A 26,518-nucleotide genomic window follows, 5' to 3' on the forward strand; every position below is an offset into this window, starting at 1 on the left:
TGGAGTTTTCCCCCTTTCAAAGGGGTTAAAATGCGCGTTGAGAACATCACAAATGTGGTCAAAGTTCTTGTACTTGACATATTGTATCTTTAAGATACAAATAAATATTTTAATATATGCATGTATTTTAAGTTAATAAAAGATTCTACCTATAACTTAAAAACAACAATTTAAGAATTATTAAGATGCATGTTATAATAATATTTATAAATTCATTTTAAACATGCCTAGATAACTGGTGTCTTAAATCTCTAGAGGATTAAAGGTACCATCATATGAGTAACTACAGTTTCGTCCTTGACTGTCCTCACCGTGTTTGTGCATTCATAATATAACTGTTGATTATTGCGCCAACACGCACTCGACGTAAGTGAACCAGCAGCAACAGCTTCAGCAGCTTCGACTGTGAAATCTGCGAGCTGGAATCTGGCAACGTGGCGTATGCGCAATATTATTAGATATTGAAAGCAGCCATCGATGATGATGATGGCCAAAACGCAGCCCCGCCCGCTCCGGTTTCCTCTACCCTCACGACGCCGAAAATCGAAAACCAAGAGCCAAAAGCAATTGAAAGCAGCCACAGCAGCAGCAGACATATGCATTTTTTCCTGGCTCCCTTTAGCACTCGGAATCGGAATAAACCTCTTTTAGCCCTCACATCTCCTCCAGAACTCCCCGCATTTATATGGAGCATGTGTGATGGTGGGGGTTATGCGATTTGGTTTCGGATTTGTCTGTGGGCGTGTCTTTAGCGGAGAGCTCTGTGGCTCCATGGCTCCTGCAGATGAAGCTGAAGCTGTATTAAATCGATGGCAATGTGCTAAATTTGTGGCAGATTATTTATTAGTGTAATGGCTTTAAATTTGCCAGCACAGATGCTCAAATCGTGGATGCTTTTCTCTCTCCGAGATTTATGTTTGTGCTTTGGGTATGGCTATTTAAATATTACATATAGATGGATTTTTTATGCGATGCGATGAACACAAAATGATTGAGTCGAGATTTAACGCCTTTTTTATGCGGTTTTGACGGAATTTATAGTGTTTTTTCAGGGGCTTAAGCTGAGGAATTTATAAAAATAAGCTCTGATGTTAGCCTGCAGGAAATAAAAAGAATGGTAGAATTATTTCTTAATTAAGGTTACAAAACATTTTTTAAATCAGCGTAGATGGTTTATTAATATATAACATAGTTCTCCTAGATGTAGTCGGTCCTCACAGTTTAAATACATTTACTCCATAAAATCTTTATAAACAAGATTGATTCAACAACAATTGCAAAACACAACATGTATCCCATTCCTTTATAGGAAAATTTAAGAACCGAAGAAGGTAGGAACGCGATCTTCAATCGAGGAGGTAACATTATAAGTACCAACATGAACTCCATCTTTATAGAATTTTCCAACGTGTCGGCAATGACCGCGTGGCATTATTGTTGGCCAACGTTTCACATTAATGGTAACGTTTTTCAAATAGTACGTTCCCTTTGGAAAGACGCAGGCAGTTGTGTTTATATATAAGTCGGTATTTTTTCCGTGCCTAATACTGTCCCTTATGTAGTCCCCATGTTTCTTAAACATTGTGCAAACACCTTGACTTGGCATCGCTAACGGCATCAGCTTGAAATTGCCGTCACGGGCGGAATTGGTATAGATATCCACAGCAAATTTGTAGTGTTCATCGTCAAAATCCTCAAGTATTTTAAACGTTCCATTCAATATACGCTCTCGGCCAATCAGTCGAAGCTGGGTCATGTCAAATGGTAGTGAGTTTGGTGCTCCTTCGACGGACACAAAGTTTGCCTCGTACGACATTGGTATCTGAAACTGAAATACCGAAATTCTGTAAGCAAGAGTATTTCCATATGTTCCCATATGACTGTACTGTATATATTACCTGGGCTTTGGGTATCACCATGAGAAAAACAAACACTATGAATGTCAACATCACGCGAAGACAACGACTCAACAATTATTACTCAAATTTACTTTTGCTCTCCATATTTATAGCCAGCTTTTTTGTTTTATCCCCTGTTATTTACAGTAATCTCACATGTTTTAATCTTTTTTATAATTATAGATTATTTTTAACACTAACTTTACACGAAATTTATATGTTTAGGTGGACAGTAAACATGTTATAAATTACATAATAATAAAGATCGAAGGTATATGGCTTCCTATTAATACGTACATCACGAAACTATTTATTTTCGTCACTACGAGGACAGTTTTAATTTTAAAGATCTAAAAACAACGAATTCAACCAAATTTTATCAGCAAACTTATCGAAAACTTCAGGATGCCATGCCCATAACCCTTTAGCATCAACTTATCTGTCACACTCCATCTCCAAAGTGGAATTGCTTCCATTTCCCCCAACTCATTCGCCCCTTGCAGCTTCTAATCTTTCTAACCATTTGGCCATTTTCAATTCGTTTTACCCCGTTCGGACGCTTTTTTTATCTGGCCACTTTCAAAATCAAATCTTACAAATTCACAACTGACAAACAAAGTAAAAAAAAAAAGAAAAAACCGAGGAAAATAAGTGCGAAAAACCAGCTGAAGCCGACAGAAGAGGAGTAGAAAAAAGCCAACACGAAAAATCTAATAAAAGAATAGCTCAAAATCGGTGTGTAAAAATCAAATAAACGCTGCAACTGCAACGGCAGCCACTAAAGGGAAAGCTTGCCCCCAGCTGAGTTTTCTCTGGTCGGTAAAAAGTTTGTTTTTCGCCTTGCGCCAAGTTTTGTGCGTTTTTAAATGGCCCGAGCTGTGCTGTGCTGGCCCAAACAAAAACGAACAAGAAAAGCTGGGAAAACCATTGGAAACACATGTCCAGCCAGCGGACAAGGACAAGAGCCATGGATCCATGGATCTAGGGACCCCGGGAGCTGTGCAAATGTTTGTGAGCTTGGATTTCTTTTCGGTCATTACATTAAGTTGGCTATCTGTGGAGATTCGTAGCGCAAGCACAAGCGCAAGCACACAAACTCCCCGATATCCGCATAAGTGGTATTTGTGCTTGTGCTTCTTGCTTTCTGCTTTTGCTTGGCCCCCAGATGGGGAGCAACGGCTGCTCCTAATGGTCAACGATTCGTAATATTTTTAATATTTGCTCAATAAAATGTCAGACAATTTCTGTCTCTGCCACTTAGACTCATTACATTTATTTGTACGGTTGTTGCTTTGTTTGTGCTTAGCAAGTTCTCTATAGCCATTGAAATTTGAGACCAGGTGAATTTAATAATACTCTTTAAAATAGTATCAACCTAGATTTGTTTTCTAAATGGTAAAAAATTAAATTAAGAAATTAAATTAAAAAGGATATATCTTTTTTAAAGTTATAAGCCATATAGCATATGCAGGCTATACCTAATTTTATAAAATAAAGAATTAATCTAAATTAATTTTAAATATTTTACTATATAGTTTTTGGTCAAAAATAAAAAACCAATGTCAGGAGGAATTATAAGAACTATCACAATAATGAATTATTTAAAAACAATCCTGTTTTTTTAGGGTTTCGTTATAAGGGTTCTTAAGCTAAAAATAGTTATATAGTAGAAGCATGCTAGCTCACCGACTGGGATTTTTCAAAACAAAAGTTATCCTATCCATTTTATTTCGTTGGAGTATCCTTTAGAGTATTTATTGATCCCCTTAAGGAAAGCCGAGACATTACTCTTCATATGCGTTGGCCAGGAAAAGCAGAGATTCCCAAGAGGGCGGCATCGTGTAATCCTTTTTGTAGTTGACGCAAATCCTGTTGCTCTTTGCCAAGTCATAAAGTTTAATTTAGTTTTAAGCCTTTCAACTGGAAAATTGCATGGCTGAGGGACCGAAACAGAGATAGAGGGAGACAGAGATCAGCGAGGGCACACCACTTATCCCGCTCCCTCCCAGCAACAAAAGCAAATGGCGTTGACCGCAGCCTGTCATTTCCTGTTGGAGAGAGGGGGACGGATAGCCTGACACACCCAACTGGGCGAGAGACAGAGACAGCTGACGACTTGCTGCACTGCTCTAAAATTAACACACGTTTAATATGCAAGTCGTGCATAAATTGCATTGTTGTTTTTGTTCCTGCTGCCTGCCACTGGAAAGAAGAATTTTCATCTTCTTCTTTGCGCTTTTTAATTTGCCATCTGACGTCAGAGTGCAACAACAATGACCACATGTCAGCGCCCTGCGAGAAAATCCTGTGTGCAGCTTTTATTTTCCCTCTGACACTTTTCGCCAAAGGGAAAATACGTGCCCGTCGTCTCGTTATCATCATTATTATTATTATTATCATCGTCAGGGCGGCCGGACATTAATGTTGATGCGCTTTAATTGCCAATTGAGGCGATGCCCAGGTCCTTGCACTCGATCCAATCAGAAAACAGGCACTTAAAGCACCGCCACTGACGTAATTTCATTATATATTGCCCGCCGTTTACTCGTACACTTGGTCCCGCACTTTTTTGATCTCTTTCACACACGATTTTGTTACTATATCAGTAAATAAACGAAAAATACAATTTTCATTGCAGTAAAAATGCACTTCCAAGCGCAGAGTTGCATTTACACATTTGGCAAGAGGCGTTAGTACGTTTTCCCAAACAGTGTTGCAAAAGTCTTTCCAGACGCCGTGTAAAGTTTAAAAACTTATTTATTTTTTAAATGTTTTTAGCAAAGCGAAATAATACCTTTGAAAACAAATTCTTATCCATTTTCTCCTTTGGCCAATCTATTCACCCTAATTTATGTATTTTCGCCCAATTATGCCTGTTTTTGGAACTGTGACTAGCAGACGCGATTTCCGCATTTTTGAGACAGTGCCAAATTTCTTGGCAGTCGCATTAACGACAAATGTTGCCAAGTAAATTGGCATAAAACAAATCGGCGTCGTCATCGTTATTGTCGCTCCTCTTCTTCCGCAGCCTAATTAGATTGTTCTGGCAGCTCAAAAACAACCGGCGAATAGCAGTCGAAAATTGTTAAATAATTTAAAAAGAAATTAGCGGCCATTTTGGGGGTGTGCGTGTGTGCAGACAAAATAGCATGAAAATAAAAATTGTAACCAATTCCATGCATAACAGTTTAATAAAATTTAATTTAGCAGAAAAACGAAGCAAATGCGAGTTAAAACGGGGAAAAAGCGAAAAAGAAAAAGCAGCTGCACAAATTGCCGAAAGAAATAAAAATCACAACCAGATGAAAAGAGAGGAGCCAACAGTCGCGGCCACAATAAAAGAAAATATTTAAGCACAACAAATTGAATAGCTCTAACTCAATAAATTAAAAAAAATTATTTTTAAACAGTACAATTTAATGTATAAAATAAAAATATAATAATAAAATTAATAAAATATAATATAATCTTGAACGAAAGATAGAAAATAAAACCGAAATTAAGGCCAATATATCATAATTGTTTAATAGTTTTAGAACGCTCTTATATTTTTATCTCAAGATATGTTAAAATTTTCCAGGCAACTAGTATTAATATACTTTTTACTGCAACTGTTAGTGAGAGTAATGGTAGATGTGGGAGAGTTTCAGAAAATAGACAACAAAAAACGCTTCGGCCATAATGAAGACTTCATATTTGTGTAGCAGCACCAACAAATGAATGCCGTCATCATTTATTATTAATTTTAATATTTCAAAGAGCTCCGTCCAGCCGTATAAAAAACAAGAACACTTAAGAAGAGAACGCCACTTTACTTTATGTCCACCAATAGCTGCTGGGCTTAAAGGAAACTGTAAGAAGTTGGCAGCTTGAATGTTTTGGCAAAGAGCCGACACACTAATTTAATGGCTTTTGTTGTTCGCCAATCGAAAATAGTTGCTTTTAAAATGAAAATTCAATTTTTGACACATCATTTTGAAATTTACTCACCACTCTTTACACCTCTGGTTTGCCGCCAGCGACAATAATTACCTTCGAAACCATTGCCAATAGCTGCGCAAATTTAATCAATTTATTTCATGCCCTAAAACAACAGAAATAAATTGCACTTAATGCGCTTGAAAAAGAAAATTTTATCAACTGAAAACATTTGGCTTTGGGCCTGGCCTACAGTTTGAAACTAATATTTGATTGTTTGACAAAATTAAAATTTGTTAATTTATAAATAACAAATAACTTAAAGAGTTTGAACATAAAGTGAGACAGCAAAGAATAACTCCTTTGTCTAAGCTGTGCACTAAACTATCTGTCATCTTGTAAATTGAGCGTGTTAAAAATGCCAAAAAAAAGGCAAGCGCAAAATATAAAAAGACAAAACGAACTTAATTTCGACGACAACCAAAAAACAAATGGGTTCAAAAAAAGGAGCTTTAACAAGGAGAAAGGAGCGCAGCGAAAAAGGACCAAAATGGCATCAACAATGAAAACCACAAAGCGGCGCTTTTGTTTGCCAGTGTCGCATGCAGTCAATCTATATATATATGGTTGAATATATATATGTGTGTGTGTGTGTCGCCTGCCAATCAACTCAACAATCGCAATCAATTTGCCCCGCTGCATAGCCCCTCTGACCATCCCCCCGTCTGATTTTCCCACCCCATTTCCCAGCCCCATTTCCATTTCGGGCGCATTGTCATGGTGCAAGTGCAACTGTCATTTCAAGCGCAATCTCTGCATATGCTGAAGGGGGCTGCTGGAAAACGTGTGATATATCAGGGAAACCAAAAAAGAAAATAATACAAAAAATAATGCCCATGGCGCCGCAGTGCACTTTTTAATTACGATACTGCGACATTAAGGACCGCAGACATTACATGCATGAATCATAGCCCCAAGATGTTTAAAAAACAGCGAAAAGAAAATGTTTTTCCCATAAAGGTTGCCCTTGAGGGGAAAGTGCAATACAGTCGAGAGTTGCCTTCTTGTTAGCCATTTATTTAATTTACAGAAAATAATACAGTACTAAATGCCAGATATCATTTACTATTTATACCCGTTACTCGTAGAGTAAAAGGGTATACTAGATTCGTCGGAAAGTATGTAACAGGCAGAAGGAAGCGTTTCCGACCCCATAAAGTATATATATTCTTGATCAGGATCACTAGCCGAGTCGATCTAGCCATGTCCGTCTGTCCATCTGTCCGTCTGTCCGTCTGTCCGTCTGTCCGTCTGTCCGTCTGTCTGTCCGTCCGGATGAACGCTGAGATCTTGGAAACTATAAGAGCTAGGCTATTGAGATTAGGCGTGCAGATTCCTGAGCTTCTTACGCAGCGCAAGTTTGTTTCAGCAGAATGCCACGCCCACTCTAACGCCCACAAACCGCCCAAAACTGAGGCTCCTACAGTTTTCATGCTAGAATAAAAATTTTAACTGAAATGTATTGTTCTCATCAATACCTATCGATTGACCCAAAAAAAAGTTTGCCACGCCCACTTGAACGCCCACAAACCGCCCACAAACTTCAAAAAATCGTAAATATGAACGCAGATATCTCGGAAAATATCAAAGATGGAGAAATGGGAATTCAGATTTAGATTCCGTAGGCTTGAGCGCAGCGCAGGTTTGTCACGCGAATGTGCCACGCCCACTCTAACGCCCACAAACCGCCCAAGCCTGTGGCGCCCACAATATTCATGCTAGATACAAAATTTTAACTGAAATGTATTGGTCTTGTCAATACCTATCGATTGATCCAAAAAAAACTTTGCCACGCCCACTCTAACGCCCACAACGCTTAAATCTGTCTACCGCCGGTAGGTGGCGCATTTCAACCTCGCTTTGCTGCATATCTCCATTTTCCTTTGGTCCTTTTAGCTGAGTAACGGGTATCTGATAGTCGAGGTACTCGAATATAGCGTTCTTCCTTGTTTTAATTATACTGATTGATTTGTTTTATTTTTTCCTTTAAACACAGAATCACCCCCAAAATAGGCTTTAAAATTGTTAATATGTGTGGCCATTATATCTGAATCATAATCATAATCATAATACGCATACGCAGTGTGGTACACACACAGTCGTAAATTTACCCAGCATTGTTATGCTAAATTTATTTGCCCTCGCAGCCATCTGTTGTTGCTGTTTTCAGTGTTGTTGTTAACTTCATCAGAAGTGCGATTGAAACGCAGCTTCCGTTTCCGCAAAATGGCTGTCAATGTGTGAGAGGTAAGAGAAAAAAAGAAAGAGCGGGAAAATTCCACTTTGCCTGCAAACAAATCAACTTGAACTTCCGTTTCATTTCGCTTTTTCTTGCCATTTCATATTCTTTTGCAAGTTCACCCTGCTGCTCACCGCTTTTCCGCCCTGCAGCCACCCTGCTCTGGAAAACCCACTCAACTCTCAATTTTTATTTTCCCTTTACTGTGCATTTCGGCGACTTTAGCGTAAATTTACTTTTCACTTTCAGCGCGCCATCAAAAAAGTTTTTGTGCATAGCTAACTTTTTGGCTCACATTACGTATATTTTCCATATTTTTCCCTGCTTCACTTGCTTTTCCTCTCGCTCAACGTGTCTTTTCAATGTCATTGCACACACTCTTTTACTGAGAAAAAAATGTTGAATTTGTATTTGTAAATAATATTATGCAAGAGAACAAAAATAAAAAATATTACCTAGTTTAACCTAAAAAAAATATTACAAAAATTGTAACTGGAAAAACTAAACACATTTGGTAGAAAAAATGTATGACACTTGCATAAACTTCCACTAAATATCTATAACCTTTCTTAATAAATCCATTAATCTAGTCGTAATTTAAGCAAGTTTCAAATGGCTATTATACATTTGAAATACACATTAATTAACATAAAAACATATTTTCCAAAAACCAAAACTGTTTTTCAATTTTTAAAATTTTTTTTTAATTAAACATTTTTTTTTTTTTAGTTTTTATATTTATTCCCAGTGTATTAGCGCACTCGAAAAATCTTTCGTGTGTGTTGCGCGAGGGGAAACTCTGTCTTTTTGGCATTTCATTTCCTTCATTTCAGCCGTTTTGCACCTCGGAGCGGTTTCCTTTCTTTTCCTTTTTTTTTTTGTGGGCGTGGAAGTGGGCGGATGGTACAGTGGCACTCCTTGTGTTTTTTCTATACTGACTCACTCTTTTTGACTGATTTTCCGCGACCTAAGTTGTTGCTGCTTAATTTAATGCTCGAGTGCCTATTTAAATTTTCGTCCCCCATCGTCTGCATTTCCAATTTGATTTTGTCATTTACGTTTGGTTTATATTTTCCTCTCGTTTCCCAGCGAAATCAATCAGCGACCGGCACGTGTGTGCATTGATAACGTGGCCAATAATAGAAGAGCAAAATGTATTTTTGGCAGCCCATGAAAATACATCTCAACTTTTCGATGCGAGTTAGCAATTGTTTGTGCGATGGGTGGAAAAGATGAAAACAATTTTGTGCAGCATGCTGTTAGGCAGTAATTTGCTCTTGGCGTCGGAAATGGATGTAGGCCAATGGAAATGGAAACGGGGGTAGAAATTCAAATGTTTGGCAATTACTACTGTTTGTTGGAGATAATTAAATACATTGGGTGAACTCAGTCTGCAGAGATTATATTGTCTTAAAGGTTTTACAATGGTTTAAAACGCAAATAGGGAACAATGTGTAGGCGCAACAATTTATTTTACTTTTTTGATGAAAATAGTCAATAAGGAACATCTTTGAATATTATTAAGAATTTCATCCTTTATAATTTTAAACTGTCATGTCTGAATTATTGTTTACTTAAAGGTAGAGATCTACATTTCTAATTACTTTTAACTTTCCTGCCCTGAGTTTTCTTTCCCCCAGATAATACTTTCTTCAGTAGTTGTAATATAGCAATAGGTAGTCCAATAAGCAGAAAGAACACTCCGCCAAAAATGATCAGCAGGACGTCCACATTGTGATACTGCCACCAATTCAGTCTTTGGGCCGCACTCTGCAAATAGGCAGCTCCCTGATGACGGGTCACATGTTCCACCCAATAAATGGCCTTTTCCAGAGGCGTCTGTTGCTGATCCCGATATCGGAAGGACATGCCCTGAACCACTTTCGTATATGAGGGCTCACTGGTAATCCTCTCGATAGCTTCCCGGAATTCTTTGGCATTCAGAGTCTTGAAATCCAGCATTATGCCATAGCCAGTTTGCTCGGCATGAGCCATATTAAAGAACTGATCGCTAAAAATTGGCAGTCCTATGACGGGTTTGCCATGATAAATGGACTCCGTGGTGCTCAGCATTCCTCCGTGGGTCACAAAGGCTAAGACCTTTGGATGTGCTAATATATCAGTCTGTGGAAACCAGTCGGAGATGTAGACATTCTCTGGTTTATTAGGCAGATCCTCTAGCTCGAATTTCCACAGAACTCGCTGTTTCAGTCCACTAAATGCTCTCAGGATCTCTTGAACCTTGGCTGGCGGTAAATCTTTACTCTTGAGATTCGATCCCATGGAGAAGTAGATTGCTCCATGTTCTGACTCGTTAATGAATCTCTCGATCTTTTCGGGAAGCGGACTTAACTTTCCATCGATATGCATGCCACCCACTTCAATCATGTTGGGCGAATATGGTCGTGGGAAACTCAGTGATACATGCTGATTGATGAGAACCAGGGAGGCATTTCGACGCATTTCGTAAAAACACCTCTTGTTTCCCGGAAAGAATTCTTTATAGAGTTGCTCTTGTCCTGGTAAATAATAATAGTCCAGTAGCAATCTTTCATAGGCCAAGAAAGCCACGTTTAAAAGGCGTTCGTAAAGCGACATGTGATCGTTAAAGGGCAACATTATGTGGGGCACAAACGAAGCTGGAGCGGGAGAACCAACCTGAAGAGGAAAAAGATAAAATTATTAAAATTATAGAACAAATTTAGATTAAAACATTTATAAATTACACCATTTAATGAAATGAAAGAATGTTATTTCACAAAAATATATTAGCTTTCAAAATAAATATATTTTGTATTTGGTTGTGAAATTCATTATTTAATTAGTCAAATATTTGTACTTACCATATCTGTGATGAAGGTCAGACCTCCACCGGTGCTCAATCCAATGAGTGGGGCATTGAAATGTTCTGCCAATCCATAGTGAGCATCATTATAAAAGGTCTCGCATATGACCGCATCGAAACTTTGGTTACTCTTCAAAAGTTCCTGGAAATTAGGGTCCTCAAAAAGTCCTCTTGTGATACGGAATCCCATTTGATAGTGATCAATAAGCTTCTGAGTCAGTGGTTTCTGAATGGATTCCCAGAGGGCAGCAATATCACCTGATGAAAACGCGTATATATTAATTAGATAAAGAATAGAATATATATTTTTACTCACCCCCCATAACTTTGAACACATTTGGCACATTTATGTCGTGATAACGAGGTATAGGTTTCTTTAATGGATAGACGGACACCACAGAGATCTCGTGGCCAGCTTGGACCAATCCCTTGGCCAAGGCATGGCCTACATTAAAGTGCGAACGACCGGCTGAATTGAGAATCATTAGGAAATTGTAACCACTAGAGTAACCGAAGCTAAGTATTAGCGCCAAGATCAAGGTAAAAAATCGCATGGTGATGAAAATCGATCGATGAACTTATAACCGAACCGAACTGAGCACGTTGCTTAAACACACTGAGAATGTTTGGTGAGCGCAGCATTAATTTATATAGATATCAGAGTATATATACACTCGATTATTGTGAAATTCTACTTTTGCGTGAGGCTCAGCATGGAATGGTCGCAAGCCAAATGGCAAACACAAAATTTTGATTGTGGAAAATCAAGTGTGTCAAGTCGACTGTCGAATGAGCTGCAGCATGAAATAGAGTACTTTGGTTATATAAATATAAACAAATTTTTTGCATTTGTTACACTTATACAATTCCAAACCTACATTTTGTTGCTATATACAGGTTTTTATTTTTATTTATTAGAATTTGTATCAGAAATTTTGTAGTGTAGTGTCAAGAGCTAAATATGTGCTGATCAATCAGAATTTAAATTTAAGCACTTAAGTTCTCGAAAGAGTTTACCCAAACAGAACTGGTTTGACACAACTTAAAGCTTTTGAGCTAAGAGAAAGTCTGAATAGGAATAAAGAGCTTATATTTTTAAGAGAACTAGCTTTACGTTATCAAACAAAATTTAAAAGAAAGTAAAACGTTAGTATGTAACAAAAATAAGAGTATTTTATTTAAGGAACACTATCTGTCCAGATGAATTGCCTAGAACATTAATATTGTTAATAAAATTTTGCAATAAATAAATTTAAATATTTTGTTTAATTTTAAAATTAATGTATGTAAAAAACGAAACGTAAAAACGAATGAAGACAATGTTGGGAAATTTTTTAATTAGTACATTGTACATTGTTTAGACAGCCACTTCAAGCGTATCACTAATCCACTCACAACTTTTCTTATCAAATACTATAACTAGCACCGAAAAAAGAAGACTCTCTTCAGTCTACTTAGAACTTTAGAAAGTACTGTCGCAATGCATGGGCTCCTCACGACTTGGCTTTTTCTGTTGGCGGCCTTTTTGGGCCAGACATGGGGTTATTCGTACCTGATGGTGAGCCATACTGCATCGAAATCTCATCATGCAGTTGGTTTTGCGTTGGCCAAAGGTCTGGCTGCTGCCGGTCATGAAGTCACTTTGATATCACCATTTCCCCAGAAGAAGCCTGTTAAGAACCTAATCGATGTGGACACGCCGAATATTATCACCGCAATGGGAGGTGAGTCCAAACCTTTCATTAGACTCGTTTTTCCGATCTGGCACGTATTGCTTATCGTCTGGAACAAGCTTCACGTCATATGATAAGATACACATGTGAGATTAGCTTGATGCCCAGTGGGTTAACAACAAATAGGTTGTATTGTAAGGTTTTAAAATAGTTTTAAATTTTAATTTATTATAAATTATAAATTATAACTTTATATTTTCCAATTCTTTAGTTCATAAGGCGCGGATTCTGGAAAATGCCAAGAAGTCGGTGATTTGGCGGTATCCAATAATACATGCAATGGGATTGGATTTGACCAGTGCACTTTTTAAGGCTCCGGCAGTGCAGGAGTTACTCGCTCAAAATCGAACCTTCGATGGAGTCATCTGCGAGGTCTTCATGAACGATGCCCACTACGGTTTTGCCGAACACTTTGGAGCTCCATTAATCACATTCAGCAGTTTGGGAGCCACTGGAGGGACTTCTGATCTGGTGGGCACTCCATCGCCAGCCTCGTATGTGCCACATAGTTTACTGCGGTTCAGCGATCGCATGAACTTTTGGGAGCGAGCCCAGAACTTGGGATTCCAGGTCTACGAATTTATCTACCAGAATTTGGTTAATCTACCCAGACATGAGGTGCTGTATAAGAAATATTTTCCCAACAACAAACAGGACTTTTATGAAATGCGCAGGAATACTGCCTTGGTGCTTCTAAACAATCATGTTTCACTTAGCAATCCGCGTCCCTATTCTCCAAATATGATCGAAGTTGGCGGTATGCATGTGAATCGAAAGGCCCCAAAGCCCCTGCCCAAGAAAATCCGGGAATTCATCGAGGGTGCCGAGCATGGTGTTATCTATTTCTCATTGGGCTCCAATCTGAACAGTAAGGATTTACCAAAGCAGAAGCGTAAGGCTATTGTGGAGACTTTAAGGAGTCTCAAGTACCGAGTACTTTGGAAATACGAGGAGGAAACTTTCGAGGACAAGCCCGAAAATGTTTTTGTATCCAAGTGGTTCCCCCAGGATGATATCTTGGCTCACGAAAAAGTGATTGCCTTTATAACTCACGGCGGACTTTTGAGCACCATGGAATCGATTTACCATGGCAAACCCGTCGTGGGAATTCCCTTCTTTGGCGATCAATTTATGAATATGGCGAGAGCCGAGCAATCGGGCTATGGAATCACTGTCAAATACGCCCAACTAACTGCTTCTCTATTCCGATCCGCCATCGATCGGGTTACCAGTGATCCCAGCTATCGAGAACGAGCCAAGGTCATGTCCAATCAATTTAGGGATCAAAAGGAGACGCCACTGGAGCGCGCCGTTTACTGGGTGGAGCATGTGACTCGGCAAAAGGGAGCCAAGTACCTGAGAAGTGCCTGTCAGGATCTGAACTTTATTCAGTACTTCAATCTGGATGTCCTGGCCACATTCTTTTCCGTCCTTAGCCTAGTTCTTATTTCTGCATTCCTTACACTTCGATTTGTAGTAAATAAAGTAAGGAGCAGTCTTTCAAGGCCAAAGAGTTTAAAAAAGAAAACTAACTAAGTTAAGATTATAATATAAATTTAGTTTAAAGCTAAACTTAATATTAAAAAAATCATTTACTTTTTTGTATTCTTTTGTTATTAATAAAACGTATAAAACACAAAAAATATCAAAATTTTCTAAATCAAAATATATTAATGTAAAAAGGGTTCATTAATTCAACTAAGAAAATATAGTGCAATTTTATAGTTAAGATAAAAAAATATGTTTTGGGATCAAATTTCTTAAACTTTAAAAATTTTTAAGATGGTACATTTGTACCTAATAAAAAAGGTCCACCCTAAGCGATAATCACTTCACAGAGTCCCCCTTATGCATACAGTTCTTAGTTATCAACATTTTTGTTAAATCATGATTCAACACCAGCAGTCATCAGAAAGAGAAGAGAAATTCAAAAACAAAACAAAACTGTATACCAACCCTATAAAGCCGGTAAACAAAACAAAAAGAACGAGAATACAGAATAACACCATAACCAGAACTGATTATGGAGGCGCTGGAGAGCGAGAGAATTACGTGGAGTTTTGGAGATACTTGATCGTGAGAGGCCTACAAAATATTGACAAGCGTTTTCGGCAGCGTAACGATGATGAGAGATCGTGAGAATTTTATTGCTGGTCACTTGAGATATATTTGACTGAGAGAAAAACATATTGAGTCTCCCTCTCTTTAAACGTTCTGGGAACCTAGCCCAACCGCTTATAATTACCTCATCGCGGACCCATGGCAGCTCAGTTTATTCCGAGGCGCCAAGGCGTCCGCACCCCCATAGCAACTACATAAAACACGATCGTTGGTCGATAAGAACGCATTTCACAACTAGCAACGATTAAGTTGAATTAATTGTTTAGAATTGGTAGTTTAGAAAACTGAAAATGAAACCAACAGCTGGGCAAACGAGTTTTCTGGCCCTGCTGCTGCTCTGCCTGCTGAGCTGCGTGTCTGCCTACAACTACCTGATGGTCCTGCATACCGCCGCCCGATCCCATTACCATGTGGGTTCTGCCCTGGCCAAGGGATTAGCCAGCGCCGGACATCAGGTGACCATTGTCTCCCCCTTCGAGTTGAAGAAACCCATCAAGAACATCAAAGATGTGACGGTCAAGAGCATTTTGGCATCCATGCAAGGTGAGTTCATCTATATAATTGGTTAGTGTATTACACAATCTGATGAGTCCATCTACAAAATGACTGTCATTCTAAGGTAAGGCCATTCTAATGTAATTAAAACCTTTATTAACGTAGTATTTTTATACAATCCATTATAATATCTTATCGTAGTTCAACAAATTGGCTAGACCATTATACAATCTGATGTAAGAATGGGAAAAATACCACTAATTCTAACTTAAAAAACTCCAATTAATTCCAACTTTCATCAAAGAAATTTCTTTACAAGTTCAAATAAAAATTCTTAGCAACAAGAAATTTATTCATACAATTTTTAGTAGGCCTGTCTCACAATGCTTTCTTTAATTATGTAATACTAAACTAAAAGGGTTTTCTTTATTTTGCTTTCGTAGGCTAAACATCTTGTTATTATTAGTAAATACATGGTTGGATATGGCCTATGGTCTAAACCGGTTAGGTTACACTAGAGTGGTTCAGAATATGTAAGTCCAAATTATACAAAAACCATTTGTTGATAAAGCAAGTTCTATTTATGTGTAACTGTGATACATATTTATATATATATTTAACACAAAATTGAGATATTCGCACTACAAAATTACTTTATCTAACAAAAATATAATTATCTCAAGTATTATTTAGTAGATAACTATTTCACCAAAAAAAAGTCAGTTACATAAAATTCTATAAAAAATATTCTGCCACTCCTCCACTTAAGGTTTATACATTAATCTCTTCTTCGTTATCACGCATTTGATAACAATGTAATAACTGTTGATTGCAATAGGTTATCAAATAAATTATTTCGTCAGCCAAAATATATTTGATATATGTCAACGTAATAGAGCATTAAATAAAAACTGTTTGTTATACAATTTGTAGGAAGAATGGCCAACTTGCTCGAATCATCCAAGGAGCCCATAATAAAGCAGATTGTTAATTTCCATGAGATGGGCATTGAAATTACCGAGCTGCTGCTGACGGAACCCTCTGTGCTGGAGCTGATGAAATCGAATCAGACTTTTGATGCTGTGATATCCGAGGTTTTCCTGAACGAAGCCCATTTCGGACTGGCAGAACATTTCAAGGCACCGCTTATAGGTCTGGGTACTTTTGGCGCCATTAGCTGGAACACAGATCTGGTGAGTTAGTCTTTAAAGGGTTTTCATAGGAGATATTTTATTTATTATCATTTTCTTATTTCTTTAAGGTGGGATCTCCGTCCCCTCCATCGTATGTTCCAAGTGCCCTGCTGAAGTTTGGGGACCACATGTCCCTCGTAGAGCGAGTGGGCAATCTGGCCTTCCTGACCTACGAATATATCTTCCTAAACTATTTCTATCTGCCGCGTCAGGAACTCCTGTACCACAAGTACTTCCCCAATAACAAGCAGGACTTTTACGAAATGCGCAAGAACACGGCTTTGGTGTTGCTCAACCAACATGTATCGCTCAGTTTTCCAAGACCCTATTCACCCAATATGATCGAGGTGGGCGGTATGCACATTAACCGAAAGCGCCAACCGCTGCCCAAGGACATTCAGGAGTTTATCGAGGGCGCCAAGCATGGTGTTATATACTTCTCCATGGGTTCCAATCTGAAGAGCAAAACACTTCCGCTGGAGAAACGCCAGGCACTGATCGACACCTTCGCCCAGCTGAAACAACGAGTGTTGTGGAAATTCGAGGACACTGATCTGCCGGGAAAACCTGCTAATGTCTTCATTTCGGACTGGTTCCCCCAGGACGACATTTTGGCCCATGATAATGTAATAGCCTTTATTACCCACGGCGGTCTGCTGAGCACCACGGAATCCATTTACCACCGGAAACCCTTCGTGGGCATTCCAATCTTTGGCGATCAGTTCTTGAACATGGCTCGCGCCGAACAGAATGGTTATGGAGTGACGGTTCATTACGAGGAATTGACAGCTCCCAAACTTTTGGAAGCCATTCAGCGATTAATTCAGGACCCTGAGGCCAGCAAGAAGGTGCGCGACATGTCCGACAGATATCGCGATCAGCAGAATACTCCATTGGAGCGTGCTGTTTTCTGGGTGGAGCACGTTTCCCGGCACAAGGGTGCCAAGTACCTGAGAAGCGCCTCTCAGGATCTGAACTTTATTCAATACCACAATTTGGATGCCATGCTAATACTGTATGGCGGCATTATCTTCATTTTATATTGCATTTTTATGCTAATCCGTTTGGTGTTCCGATTATTGCAAGAATTGTTTTTGAAGAAGGAAAGTCCCAAGCAGAACAAGAAAGCCAAGCAGAATTAAACTCAAGTGATATTTAAGTTTAGTATCCATGACCAGTTTAAAATTAGGGTGCTTATATAAAGAGGTTTCTTAACTTATTTAATGGTGGTTTTCCGTAGAAAAATATTATTATTGTGTGCAATTGTCTAATTAATTAGAAAAGTTACATTTACATTTTCCCATTGTAATTGCTCACAATAAAGTACAGCAAATTTATTTGCAAGTATCTATGGTTTTTTCTATAAACTGTCTTCGAATTTGAACCCATTTGGTGTTGTTGGGAAAACTCGTGAAAATTTGATTTGATTTTACAAAGGGGTTGTGCGGTTGGTTTCTGCCTGCGGCTCGAAACTTGTAAACTAAAATGGAAAATATTGTGAACTTGTATCGAAAAAATTCTACGTTGCCTGTCCATTTTCCTCGGTTTCTCTTTTTATTCTCTACTGTACACTCTTTTGGAAAGGAATAAAGGAAAATTCATCAGTTTGAGAATGCAAAACAACGGAAATTAAAAATAGATAGTAAGAAATATTCGTTTATTATGGTTTTATGAAACCATTCAAGTGCAAAAAAATATTTTACCATAAGAACAATAATGTGTTTATTATTTTTACTCAGGGTATTTGTAAATTCGATCCAAGGATGATCATTTTTCTTTGCTAGGTCCTATTTCCAACCACTCTCTTCCTTTCTCCTACTGCAAGTTGCACATAGTTAACGCTTCAGTTGTAAAAATGCCCATCAGCGCGTTCAAATTTTTAACAGCAACCAACTGAGTGCCACGCCCACTCCCATTGCCCGCCCCCTGCCACTCCCACTAACGCCTGTGGCTAAATGCTTTTATTTTCTTTGCCGTGCATCTTCCCTTTCTCCTCCCTTTTTTTGCCAGGCAAAAGGCGTGTAAAACTTTTAGCCCAACTTATTGAAACTGTTTTGGGCCATGGCCGTGCTGCTGGAAAATCAGCGTCCGTCGCGAAAGTGTTGGCGGCTTTAATGCCGATCCGGCTTAAAAGTGCAGCCAAGGATGTATTGTTTTTGTGGTAAAATTTTGGGCTGTAAGGGAAGACTTAAAAATAATTTTGACCGCAATCTATGTAATTTCGTACCCTTGGATAGTCCTTAATAAAATAAACGTCCATAACTATGTATAGTTGAAAGGAAGTTAATATGAAATTACTCTTGATTTATGTATATTTAAATAAACTGCAAAAAAATAGGCTTGCACTTGGTTTTTCTAGAAGCTGGTCGGGGGTTTTTCTCAAATTGTCATAGAAATTAGTTCATTTTGACGAAGCAGTCCAGGCCAGTTAGTTAGAAGCGATAACAAATTTTAATTTATAGAAAATTAAGTAACAAAAGTCTTTACTCACAATTTATCTTATTTAAAAGAAAATTGTATGACATAAGATATGAAACATTATTACTTTGTTTCAATATTTATACCCACTTTTTGATTTTGAAATTAAAATATTTGTTTACCCTTTTTTAGTCGTAAAACAAAAAATCGTTCATGCATCTGTTTTACTTATTCCTTTGTTCTTATCTAAAGCGCCTATTCAGCTGTTCACCATCGTCTTCTATAGGTATAAGTCTGTACATATGGAGACGACCAGGCGATCTTGTTATTATGCCAGCTCAGTTCGCAATCATTACTGGGTAAAGCCCCAAAAGCGATTCCAGCCGCCAAGTTTTGTATAAAAACGGCATCGGAAACTTTTACAACTCAGTTTAAGGCAGGCGGCAAGATGCTGAAGTTCTTTGTAGTGGAACTGCTGGTTCTGCTGGCCAGTTCATCGGTACTCTCCATCGATGTGGACACCGAACTGGGACGAGTGCGCGGTGCTAATCTGACCTCCAGGTTGGGTTCGACCTTTCATGCCTTTCGGGGCATTCGCTATGCCGAACCGCCCCTGGGAGATTTGCGGTTTTTGAATCCCCAGCCCGTGAAGCCCTGGTCCCCGAAAACCTTTGATGCCACTGAAGATGGACCGATGTGCCCACAACCCTGGGATAATATGACCGATGTTTCCGAGGACTGTTTGCGGTTGAATGTGTATACAAAGGACTTGAAGGGCCGTCGACCGGTGATCGTGTTCTTGCATCCCGGAGGCTTCTATGTCTTCTCCGGACAGAGTAAATATTTAGCCGGACCCGAGCATTTCATGGATCGCGATTGTGTGCTGGTTTCGCTAAATTATCGTCTTGGTAGCTTGGGCTTCCTGGCCACTGGAACTAAAGAAGCCCCTGGCAATGCGGGAATGAAGGATCAGGTTCTGGCATTGCGCTGGATCCAGCGACATATCCATCGATTTGGTGGTGACCCCGGAAGTGTAACCCTTTTGGGCTATAGTGCGGGTAGTATCAGCGTAGCTCTGCACATGCTATCGCCCATGTCCCAGGGTCTCTTCCATCGAGGCATCAGCATGAGTGCTGCGCCATATGGACCAGTTCAGTATAAAAGCAATGACCTTCAACTGGCCAAACGACAGGCTGGACTATTAAAGTGTCCCCAGGAACCGGTCAAGGAAATGGTTGACTGTATGAGACAAAAACCCTACCTGGATTATGTGAGCACCTACAACGGTATGTTTGAGTTTGGCTGGAATCCCGTTCTGAACTGGAGAATCGTTGTCGAGGAGGACTTTGGCCAGGAACGCTACCTTATCGAGAGTCCCTTCAAGACAGCTCGACGAGGTGACTTTTACAAGGTTCCCATTATTACCGGCGTTACGGAGTTTGAATTTCTTTCTGGAGCATTTTGTAAGTGAATAGAAAGATTCAAGAAGACTGTTTCAACAATTTCTTTACTCCCTTCAGTTGATCTGCGAAATGAAAGCATTGTGAGCAAATACAACCAGGACTGGGAACACTTTGCTCCCATTTCCCTGATCTTCGAACGTAACTCAACCCAATCGCAAGTTGCCAGTCGAGTTTTAAGGGAAAAGTATATGCCTGAAAGTAGAGACAAGCTGGAGTTCCCCAAATCCCTCAAAGGTATGGGAGAACTATACAGTGATGCCTTGATTGGAGTATCCTTCAATCGCTTTCTTCGCCTAATGGCTCCCCACACACCTATTTACACCTATCTGTTTCGATATAAGGGTAGATACAGTTTCTTGAAAAATCCCGATAACCAGGAAGCCATGGGTAAGCAGTTCTTGTATATACATTCCGGTCGTCTTAAAGTTAATTTCTTAATACTCACAGGCCCCGTTCACCACGATGAGCTCATATATCTATTCCACGTGGGACTTTTGACTCCTCTTTTAAAACGAGAGGACCCCGAAAACTTTATGATTGAGCTAATGACGCGCATGTGGTTTGAGTTTGCTCAAAAAGGGTGAGGATTATACTTTGACTATTTTAAAGATTGAGTGATTAGTTTGTTGTTTTTAGGAATCCCCACAACAAGAGCGATGAATACCTGAAAGATCTTAACTGGCCACTCTACAACTCGCAAGATAAAGCCTATCTGGAAATCGGTACCAATCTAACCGCAAAAACTGGTGGCTTCTTTCAGGATCGATATCACATCTGGGATGAATTATTCCCCCTATCCAGCTTTTGCTGAGAATTTTTCAAGTCTCAGAATGTAACTTTATATTTTTCCGAATTTATAGTACCGTTTTAATCATAATAATAATTAAAAAAATAATATTGTTTCAAATATATAGATATCTGCATTAATTATGAGATTCCTATGCACAAATATGTTGTTCCTCTAATATAGTCAATGTTTCTTCATTTTTATGAGACTTAAACTGAACTAAACTGCTCTTCAATTACCATGTTCAAGAGATAAATCGAAAAAAGCCAGATGACATACTCATCTCTTCGGGACAGAGCTCACGAAAATTAACAAACAAAAATGGCAGAATGGCTGAGCGCATAACTATCGCCAGGTGAACGAGCATTCAGAATATTTTCAGCAATTTCCATCTGCAGTTCGGATTTTCTCGACTTTTTGCCTGCACAAATTGTTGTAAAAACACTAGAGGAAAAGCGAGCGAAAAAGAGAAATGCAGTGAAGCGACCGATTTGCTTGGACAAGTTACCGATTAGATTCAGTCAAGAAGTGAGCTGATATTCCGAAGCATCTCTGAGACTGCAAATTGGAATTGCTGACATTGCGTACATAATAGTTTCAGAATGAACAAAAAACCCGGAAGGGTGTATTTTCCTTTTTTTTTGGGAGTGACAAATCATCTGCCTAGGATATGACAAATAATCATTTTTGCTGTTTCCGTTGACGATAATCAACAGCTCATTAAAAACGCGTCGAACCACAAAACAGGACATCATTAAATAGCCTCTCAGCCACTGACGACCACTCGGGGGACATTTAAAGGGTTAAGAGACGAATCTACGGGGGGTCGCCAGATCCAACCCTAAATCGCATGAAATTATCTACATTTGCATGCCAACACAAAACACACAGAGCTAATGGCAATTCCAGCCACACCACATTTATATAGCTCATGAATTTTTGATTACGCATTTGGCAATGCGGCCAAAAACGGCCAAAAGCACCAGCCGTACCCAAATGAACCAAACCAATCCAACGGAAGTGACTCCGTGCAATTTAATATTACGCATACGCAGCGAATGCAACTGATTGGCAGCGGTTAATAAATGCGCTCAAACTGGCGCACATATACCCAGCCTCGCAAATATTTGTATGCGTATTCCATAATTCACTGGACGCCAATCGAGCAGCTTTGCGTGTGACCAGAAAAGCATCGTTATAATATAAATACGCGCATCATAATATCCCATCATTTTGGGGCGCTATATGTGGTGAAAACAAACTGGGAACCGCGGGGCCTCTCAGAGTTGAATTTGGCACTAGGTACTTATTTGTCTGCCATTATCTGGGATGCTATTACCGGGAATTACCTGGTATGGAATTGAACAGAAATTCAATTAATAATTAAACATTGAGTCTTCCCCTCCCTAAATGCAGATTTACATAACTTCAATGTACCAAAAATTTACTTATATGAATTTTTATTAAACATTCAGTGGCACAAAAATTGTAGGATATATTTAATTGATTTATTATATTAGCGAATTTTCTGTTTTCGATTTCTTAATTTAACAGCACGTTGGAGGATTAACTTTAAAAACATAACCAGGCATAGGGAAATAATAATAAGAATAATTACAAGAGCTATAACTAAAGTGGCCAAGACATCTAGGCTGTGGTAAGTGAAAAAGTCCAGCTCTCTTCCTGCAACTCGCATATGAGGTGCTCCCTTGTGACGAAGGACGTAGTGAGTCCACCAAATTGCTGTTTCCAAAGGATTCATGGGTTGGTCCCGAAATCGAGCCGCTTGTATTTTTGCCGTGACGTCAAAACTCTTTTCGGTCAGCAGCCGGGAAATGGTTTCCTTAAACTCTTCGCTTGTCATATCCTTATAGTTCAGAACCAAGCCAAGTCCCCGTTTCTTGATGAATTCCATATTGGCGAACTGGTCGTAAAAGAAGGGCAACCCAAGCATAGGTTTACCATGGTGAATGCTTTCTATGGTGCTCTGCATTCCCCCGTGAGTTATAAAAAGTTTAACTTTCGGATGGGCCAGAATATCCTGCTGCGGAAACCATTTGCTAATTAAAACATTCGATGGTTTCTCTGGTAACTCTTCATCTTCGAATTTCCAAACGATACGCTGTGGCAGACTGGCGAATGTTTCAATCAATATTTTTTTGCGATCCTCAGCAAGATTTTTGATCCTTACATTGGTGCCGAGTGAAAAGTAAATTACTCCATGCTCACCAGAGCCCTGGATAAAGTCCTCTAAATCCTTGGGTAAATTTTCCGTTTCCTTATTAATATGCATGCCCCCCACTTCGATTACATTTGGAGCAAATAAACGAGGTGGAGCCAACGTAAAGTGTTGATTTACCAAAACCAAAGCAAAGTTTCGGGATATCTGAGACAATGGCTTCTTGTAAGCTATTTTCGGAAAATATTCCCTATAGAGAGCATCATGCTTGTTCTCATAGCGCCAATGCCAGTTTATCCAAGAAATGGAGCGTTCTACAAAGTGTCCTATACGACCCATGTAAGTCTGTAAGTCGTAGAAGTAAGTTGACGGAGATTGGAGGTAAGACATTGGAGATGGATTTCCGACCATTTCATCGATCTTCCAATCAGTTCCGCAAGGTGCCATTCCGATGATTGGCGCATCCAAATAGGCGGCCAAGCCATATAGAGCATCATATTTCCAAATGTCTACAATGACCAAATCAAACTGACTTTTTCCCGGTCTGAGTATCTTTCGTTGAACTTCCTTATTATCGAATACGACCTTAGTAATGTTGTACACGAATCCGTTAGTTACCTCAAAAAATTCCCAAGTACTTTTAGGTGTTGTCATAGCTTTTAATAATTCTGTAATACATCTTATAGAATATATTGTATTTTGTAACACACATCTTCCTTACCATCAAAACTGTGAAATACCTCCGAAACAGAAATCTCGTATAAATTATTCGTTGCTTCTTTCGATGGAAACGGAGTTACAGTGGTTATTTCATGCCCCAAAGAGGCCAACCTTTTCATATATGGTAAGGCATGATAATAATGCGATTGACTTGGTATGGGAAACAAGGCAAGAATACGAGCACCTTCCAAAAAAGCAGGTAGTAGAAAAACGAGTAGGGAGAACAACTGAATTGGCATCATTCTGAGTCTGAAACTAACTACCAAGAACCGACAAAAGCTCAAATAGCAATGCCAATCAAAAAATCGTGTGGTGTGCGAATTGATAAGATTAATCTGATAAGTGTGTTAAGAAACTACACTGAAAAAACTATTAGACAAAAACTATTAAAGAATCATTAAAAGATTAAAGTTAAACCATAAAGTACTTTAAGGAAGCAGAATATTTTTATTGTCTTTAAATCTTATATATTACAGCATATCTCATATTCAATATACACCTCCTTGTGTAATGATATACTCATAATTATAACTTATAGAGGGGTAGCTCCAAACAACTTAATTAGCTTTCTGCTTTTGTACTTTCTTATTCTTTATACCTCGCAGAACAATGTTTAAGAACTTAATCAAGCAAAAGAAGACTATGGAAAAGACAACCAAAAGGCCTAGCAGAAAAGTGCCCAAGACATCCAGGCTGTGATAAGTGAAGAAGTCCAATTCTCTGCCCGCCACCCGCATGTATTTCGCACCCTTATGACGAAGGACGTATTGAGTCCACCAGACTGCTGTTTCCAAAGGACTCATGGGTTGGTCGCGATATCGAGCAGCAGTTGCTCTTGCCGTAGCATCGAAACTCTTTTCTGTCAGTAATCGGACAATTGTGTCCTTGAACTCGTCGCTTGTCATATCCTTGTAGTTCAGAACCAAGCCTTGACCCTGTAGTTTGATATGTTCCATGTTCCTAAACTGATCATAGAAAAATGGCAGTCCCAGCATTGGTTTTCCATGGTGAATACATTCCACGGTGCTCTGCAATCCTCCGTGGGTTATAAATAGCTTAACTTTTGGATGTGCCAGAACATCCTGCTGCGGAAACCATTTGCTAATTAAAACATTCGATGGTTTCTCTGGCACATCCTCATCTTCGAATTTCCACAGGATACGCTGTGGCAGGCTGGCAAATGTTTCGATCAATATTTTCTTGCGATCCTCTGCGAGATTTTTGGTCCTAACATTGCTGCCGAGGGAAAAGTATATTACTCCATCTTCGCCAGCCCCTTGGATGAAGTCCTCTATGTCCTTGGGTAAAGTTTTCGGTTCCTGATTAATATGCATACCTCCCACCTCGATAACATTCGGAGCATAAGGCCGGGGTGGAGCCAATGTAAAGTGCTGATTAACCAAAATCAAGGCGAAATTTTTGGTAATCTCCGACAATGGTCGCTCGTCAGCAATTTTCGGGAAATACTTTCTGTACAGGGCCTGATGCTTCTCCTCATAACACCACCTCCATTGAATCCAAGAAATAGAGCGATCCACAAAGTGTGCCAAACGACCGCCATAGGTCTGAAGATCGTGCCAATAAGCGGACGGAGACTGCAGGTACGAGATCGGTGATACATTACCCACTAATTCGTCAATCTTCCAGTCGGTGCCATAGGAAGCGATTCCAATTATGGGGGCATCAAAATATGCCGCCAAGCAATAGAGAGCATCGAATCGCCAAAGATCAGAAACTATCAGGTCGAACTGAGCTTTTCCTGGCTTCAGAATCTCTCGCCGCACTCCGTCATTGTTCAGCACTTTTTTTACAAGATCAAGGTTGTAGTCGTAGATGTATTCATTGTCTTTCCAAGTTCCTTTACCCGTGCTTAAAGATTGTATAAGTTCTAAAAGTAAATTGAAGATAAGTACTTCAGGCGAATCATAACGATGACAAGAAATTTTTAAAGCCATTATATGGTGCTTTTAAAGATAATGTGGTCGTTTATTCAATAAATCAAGACTAGAATGTTTTTGCTAAACAATAATACTTACCTTCAATATTGTCAAACAATTCCGGAACATAAATGTTGTGAATATTATTCACAGATTCCTTTGGTAGAAACGGACTTACAGAGGTAATTTCATGGCCCAAAGAGGCCAAGCTTTTTAGATAGGGAAGAGCGTGATAGTAATGCGAATGGCTGGGTATGGGTAACAAAGCCAGGATACGGGCTCCTTCCAAGAAACCGGGCAGAAGGGCCACCAACAAGACGAATGATCTCAGACCCAACATTTTTAGACTGGGCATGCTTTACCCTCGAGCTCTACCGAAAGACTGTCTGGTAGAACTAGCCCAAAATTTAATTTCTCATTGATAAGAACAATTAACAATCACCTACAGCCCATAAGTTATCAAGTTCCAATTCTGATTAGCTTACATAATGAAAGGTTGATTGTAAATCTTG

At 39.1% G+C, this 26,518-nt stretch overlaps 7 protein-coding genes across 8 annotated transcripts; 3 read left to right on the forward strand and 4 right to left on the reverse strand.

Annotated features, from left to right (window-relative positions):
* Positions 1-1,158: 1,158 nt before the first annotated feature.
* Positions 1,159-1,965, reverse strand: LOC119561586. Its single transcript, XM_037875201.1, has 2 exons — positions 1,899-1,965; positions 1,159-1,828 (listed from the first exon to the last, which is right to left on the reverse strand). The coding sequence occupies exons 1-2, from the start codon at positions 1,947-1,949 to the stop codon at positions 1,316-1,318; spliced, it is 564 nt and encodes a 187-aa protein (XP_037731129.1). The 5' UTR covers positions 1,950-1,965; the 3' UTR covers positions 1,159-1,315.
* Positions 1,966-9,429: 7,464 nt separating this feature from the next.
* LOC119563116 (UDP-glycosyltransferase UGT5) lies at positions 9,430-12,651 on the reverse strand. 2 transcript variants are annotated; one of them, XM_037876359.1, is made up of 3 exons: positions 12,513-12,651; positions 10,959-11,218; positions 9,430-10,773 (listed from the first exon to the last, which is right to left on the reverse strand). In XM_037876359.1, exons 1-3 carry the CDS (start codon positions 12,532-12,534, stop codon positions 9,712-9,714), a joined length of 1,344 nt encoding a protein of 447 aa, XP_037732287.1. In that variant the 5' UTR covers positions 12,535-12,651; the 3' UTR covers positions 9,430-9,711. The 2 variants fall into 2 exon arrangements, with proteins under 2 accessions (XP_037732287.1, XP_037732288.1); XM_037876360.1 differs by lacking the exon at positions 12,513-12,651 and adding an exon at positions 11,277-11,551 and having other exon boundaries at positions 9,434-10,773.
* LOC119563115 (UDP-glucosyltransferase 2) lies at positions 12,426-14,244 on the forward strand. Its single transcript, XM_037876358.1, has 2 exons — positions 12,426-12,684; positions 12,905-14,244. Exons 1-2 carry the CDS (start codon positions 12,441-12,443, stop codon positions 14,227-14,229), a joined length of 1,569 nt encoding a protein of 522 aa, XP_037732286.1. The 5' UTR covers positions 12,426-12,440; the 3' UTR covers positions 14,230-14,244.
* Positions 14,245-14,974: 730 nt separating this feature from the next.
* On the forward strand, positions 14,975-17,666 carry LOC119562926 (UDP-glycosyltransferase UGT5). Its single transcript, XM_037876077.1, has 3 exons — positions 14,975-15,357; positions 16,243-16,502; positions 16,571-17,666. The coding sequence occupies exons 1-3, from the start codon at positions 15,105-15,107 to the stop codon at positions 17,642-17,644; spliced, it is 1,587 nt and encodes a 528-aa protein (XP_037732005.1). The 5' UTR covers positions 14,975-15,104; the 3' UTR covers positions 17,645-17,666.
* A 1,689-nt stretch (positions 17,667-19,355) lies between these two features.
* On the forward strand, positions 19,356-21,299 carry LOC119562877 (venom carboxylesterase-6). Its single transcript, XM_037875992.1, has 4 exons — positions 19,356-20,383; positions 20,441-20,770; positions 20,831-20,963; positions 21,020-21,299. Exons 1-4 carry the CDS (start codon positions 19,369-19,371, stop codon positions 21,192-21,194), a joined length of 1,653 nt encoding a protein of 550 aa, XP_037731920.1. The 5' UTR covers positions 19,356-19,368; the 3' UTR covers positions 21,195-21,299.
* A 1,353-nt stretch (positions 21,300-22,652) lies between these two features.
* Positions 22,653-24,431, reverse strand: LOC119556257 (UDP-glycosyltransferase UGT5-like). Its single transcript, XM_037868305.1, has 2 exons — positions 24,071-24,431; positions 22,653-24,017 (listed from the first exon to the last, which is right to left on the reverse strand). Exons 1-2 carry the CDS (start codon positions 24,309-24,311, stop codon positions 22,687-22,689), a joined length of 1,572 nt encoding a protein of 523 aa, XP_037724233.1. The 5' UTR covers positions 24,312-24,431; the 3' UTR covers positions 22,653-22,686.
* Positions 24,432-24,522: 91 nt separating this feature from the next.
* LOC119556250 (UDP-glucosyltransferase 2-like) lies at positions 24,523-26,425 on the reverse strand. Its single transcript, XM_037868292.1, has 2 exons — positions 26,106-26,425; positions 24,523-25,957 (listed from the first exon to the last, which is right to left on the reverse strand). Exons 1-2 carry the CDS (start codon positions 26,359-26,361, stop codon positions 24,627-24,629), a joined length of 1,587 nt encoding a protein of 528 aa, XP_037724220.1. The 5' UTR covers positions 26,362-26,425; the 3' UTR covers positions 24,523-24,626.
* Between the last annotated feature and the right edge of the window lie 93 nt (positions 26,426-26,518).

Source organism: Drosophila subpulchrella, chromosome 3R, assembly GCF_014743375.2.
Source record: "Drosophila subpulchrella strain 33 F10 #4 breed RU33 chromosome 3R, RU_Dsub_v1.1 Primary Assembly, whole genome shotgun sequence".
NCBI classification, from domain to species: domain Eukaryota; kingdom Metazoa; phylum Arthropoda; class Insecta; order Diptera; family Drosophilidae; genus Drosophila; species Drosophila subpulchrella.

Excerpts from the sequence above, each read along its gene's own strand:
- LOC119561586 (XM_037875201.1), bottom strand. The coding sequence starts at position 1,949 with ATGTTGACATTCATAGTGTTTGTTTTTCTCATGGTGATACCCAAAGCC. Across the intron at positions 1,829-1,898 it reads TGGTGATACCCAAAGCCCAG|TTTCAGATACCAATGTCGTA; the intron begins GTAATATATACA and ends TCGGTATTTCAG.
- LOC119563115 (XM_037876358.1), top strand. The coding sequence starts at position 12,441 with ATGCATGGGCTCCTCACGACTTGGCTTTTTCTGTTGGCGGCCTTTTTG. Across the intron at positions 12,685-12,904 it reads TATTATCACCGCAATGGGAG|TTCATAAGGCGCGGATTCTG; the intron begins GTGAGTCCAAAC and ends CCAATTCTTTAG.
- LOC119563116 (XM_037876360.1), bottom strand. The coding sequence starts at position 11,514 with ATGCGATTTTTTACCTTGATCTTGGCGCTAATACTTAGCTTCGGTTAC. Across the intron at positions 11,219-11,276 it reads TGTGTTCAAAGTTATGGGGG|GTGATATTGCTGCCCTCTGG; the intron begins GTGAGTAAAAAT and ends CGTTTTCATCAG. Across the intron at positions 10,774-10,958 it reads TGACCTTCATCACAGATATG|GTTGGTTCTCCCGCTCCAGC; the intron begins GTAAGTACAAAT and ends TTTCCTCTTCAG.
- LOC119562926 (XM_037876077.1), top strand. The coding sequence starts at position 15,105 with ATGAAACCAACAGCTGGGCAAACGAGTTTTCTGGCCCTGCTGCTGCTC. Across the intron at positions 15,358-16,242 it reads CATTTTGGCATCCATGCAAG|GAAGAATGGCCAACTTGCTC; the intron begins GTGAGTTCATCT and ends TACAATTTGTAG. Across the intron at positions 16,503-16,570 it reads TTAGCTGGAACACAGATCTG|GTGGGATCTCCGTCCCCTCC; the intron begins GTGAGTTAGTCT and ends TATTTCTTTAAG.
- LOC119556250 (XM_037868292.1), bottom strand. The coding sequence starts at position 26,361 with ATGCCCAGTCTAAAAATGTTGGGTCTGAGATCATTCGTCTTGTTGGTG. Across the intron at positions 25,958-26,105 it reads ATTGTTTGACAATATTGAAG|AACTTATACAATCTTTAAGC; the intron begins GTAAGTATTATT and ends ATTTACTTTTAG.
- LOC119556257 (XM_037868305.1), bottom strand. The coding sequence starts at position 24,311 with ATGATGCCAATTCAGTTGTTCTCCCTACTCGTTTTTCTACTACCTGCT. Across the intron at positions 24,018-24,070 it reads GGTATTTCACAGTTTTGATG|AATTATTAAAAGCTATGACA; the intron begins GTAAGGAAGATG and ends GATGTATTACAG.
- LOC119562877 (XM_037875992.1), top strand. The coding sequence starts at position 19,369 with ATGCTGAAGTTCTTTGTAGTGGAACTGCTGGTTCTGCTGGCCAGTTCA. Across the intron at positions 20,384-20,440 it reads ATTTCTTTCTGGAGCATTTT|TTGATCTGCGAAATGAAAGC; the intron begins GTAAGTGAATAG and ends TACTCCCTTCAG. Across the intron at positions 20,771-20,830 it reads CGATAACCAGGAAGCCATGG|GCCCCGTTCACCACGATGAG; the intron begins GTAAGCAGTTCT and ends TAATACTCACAG.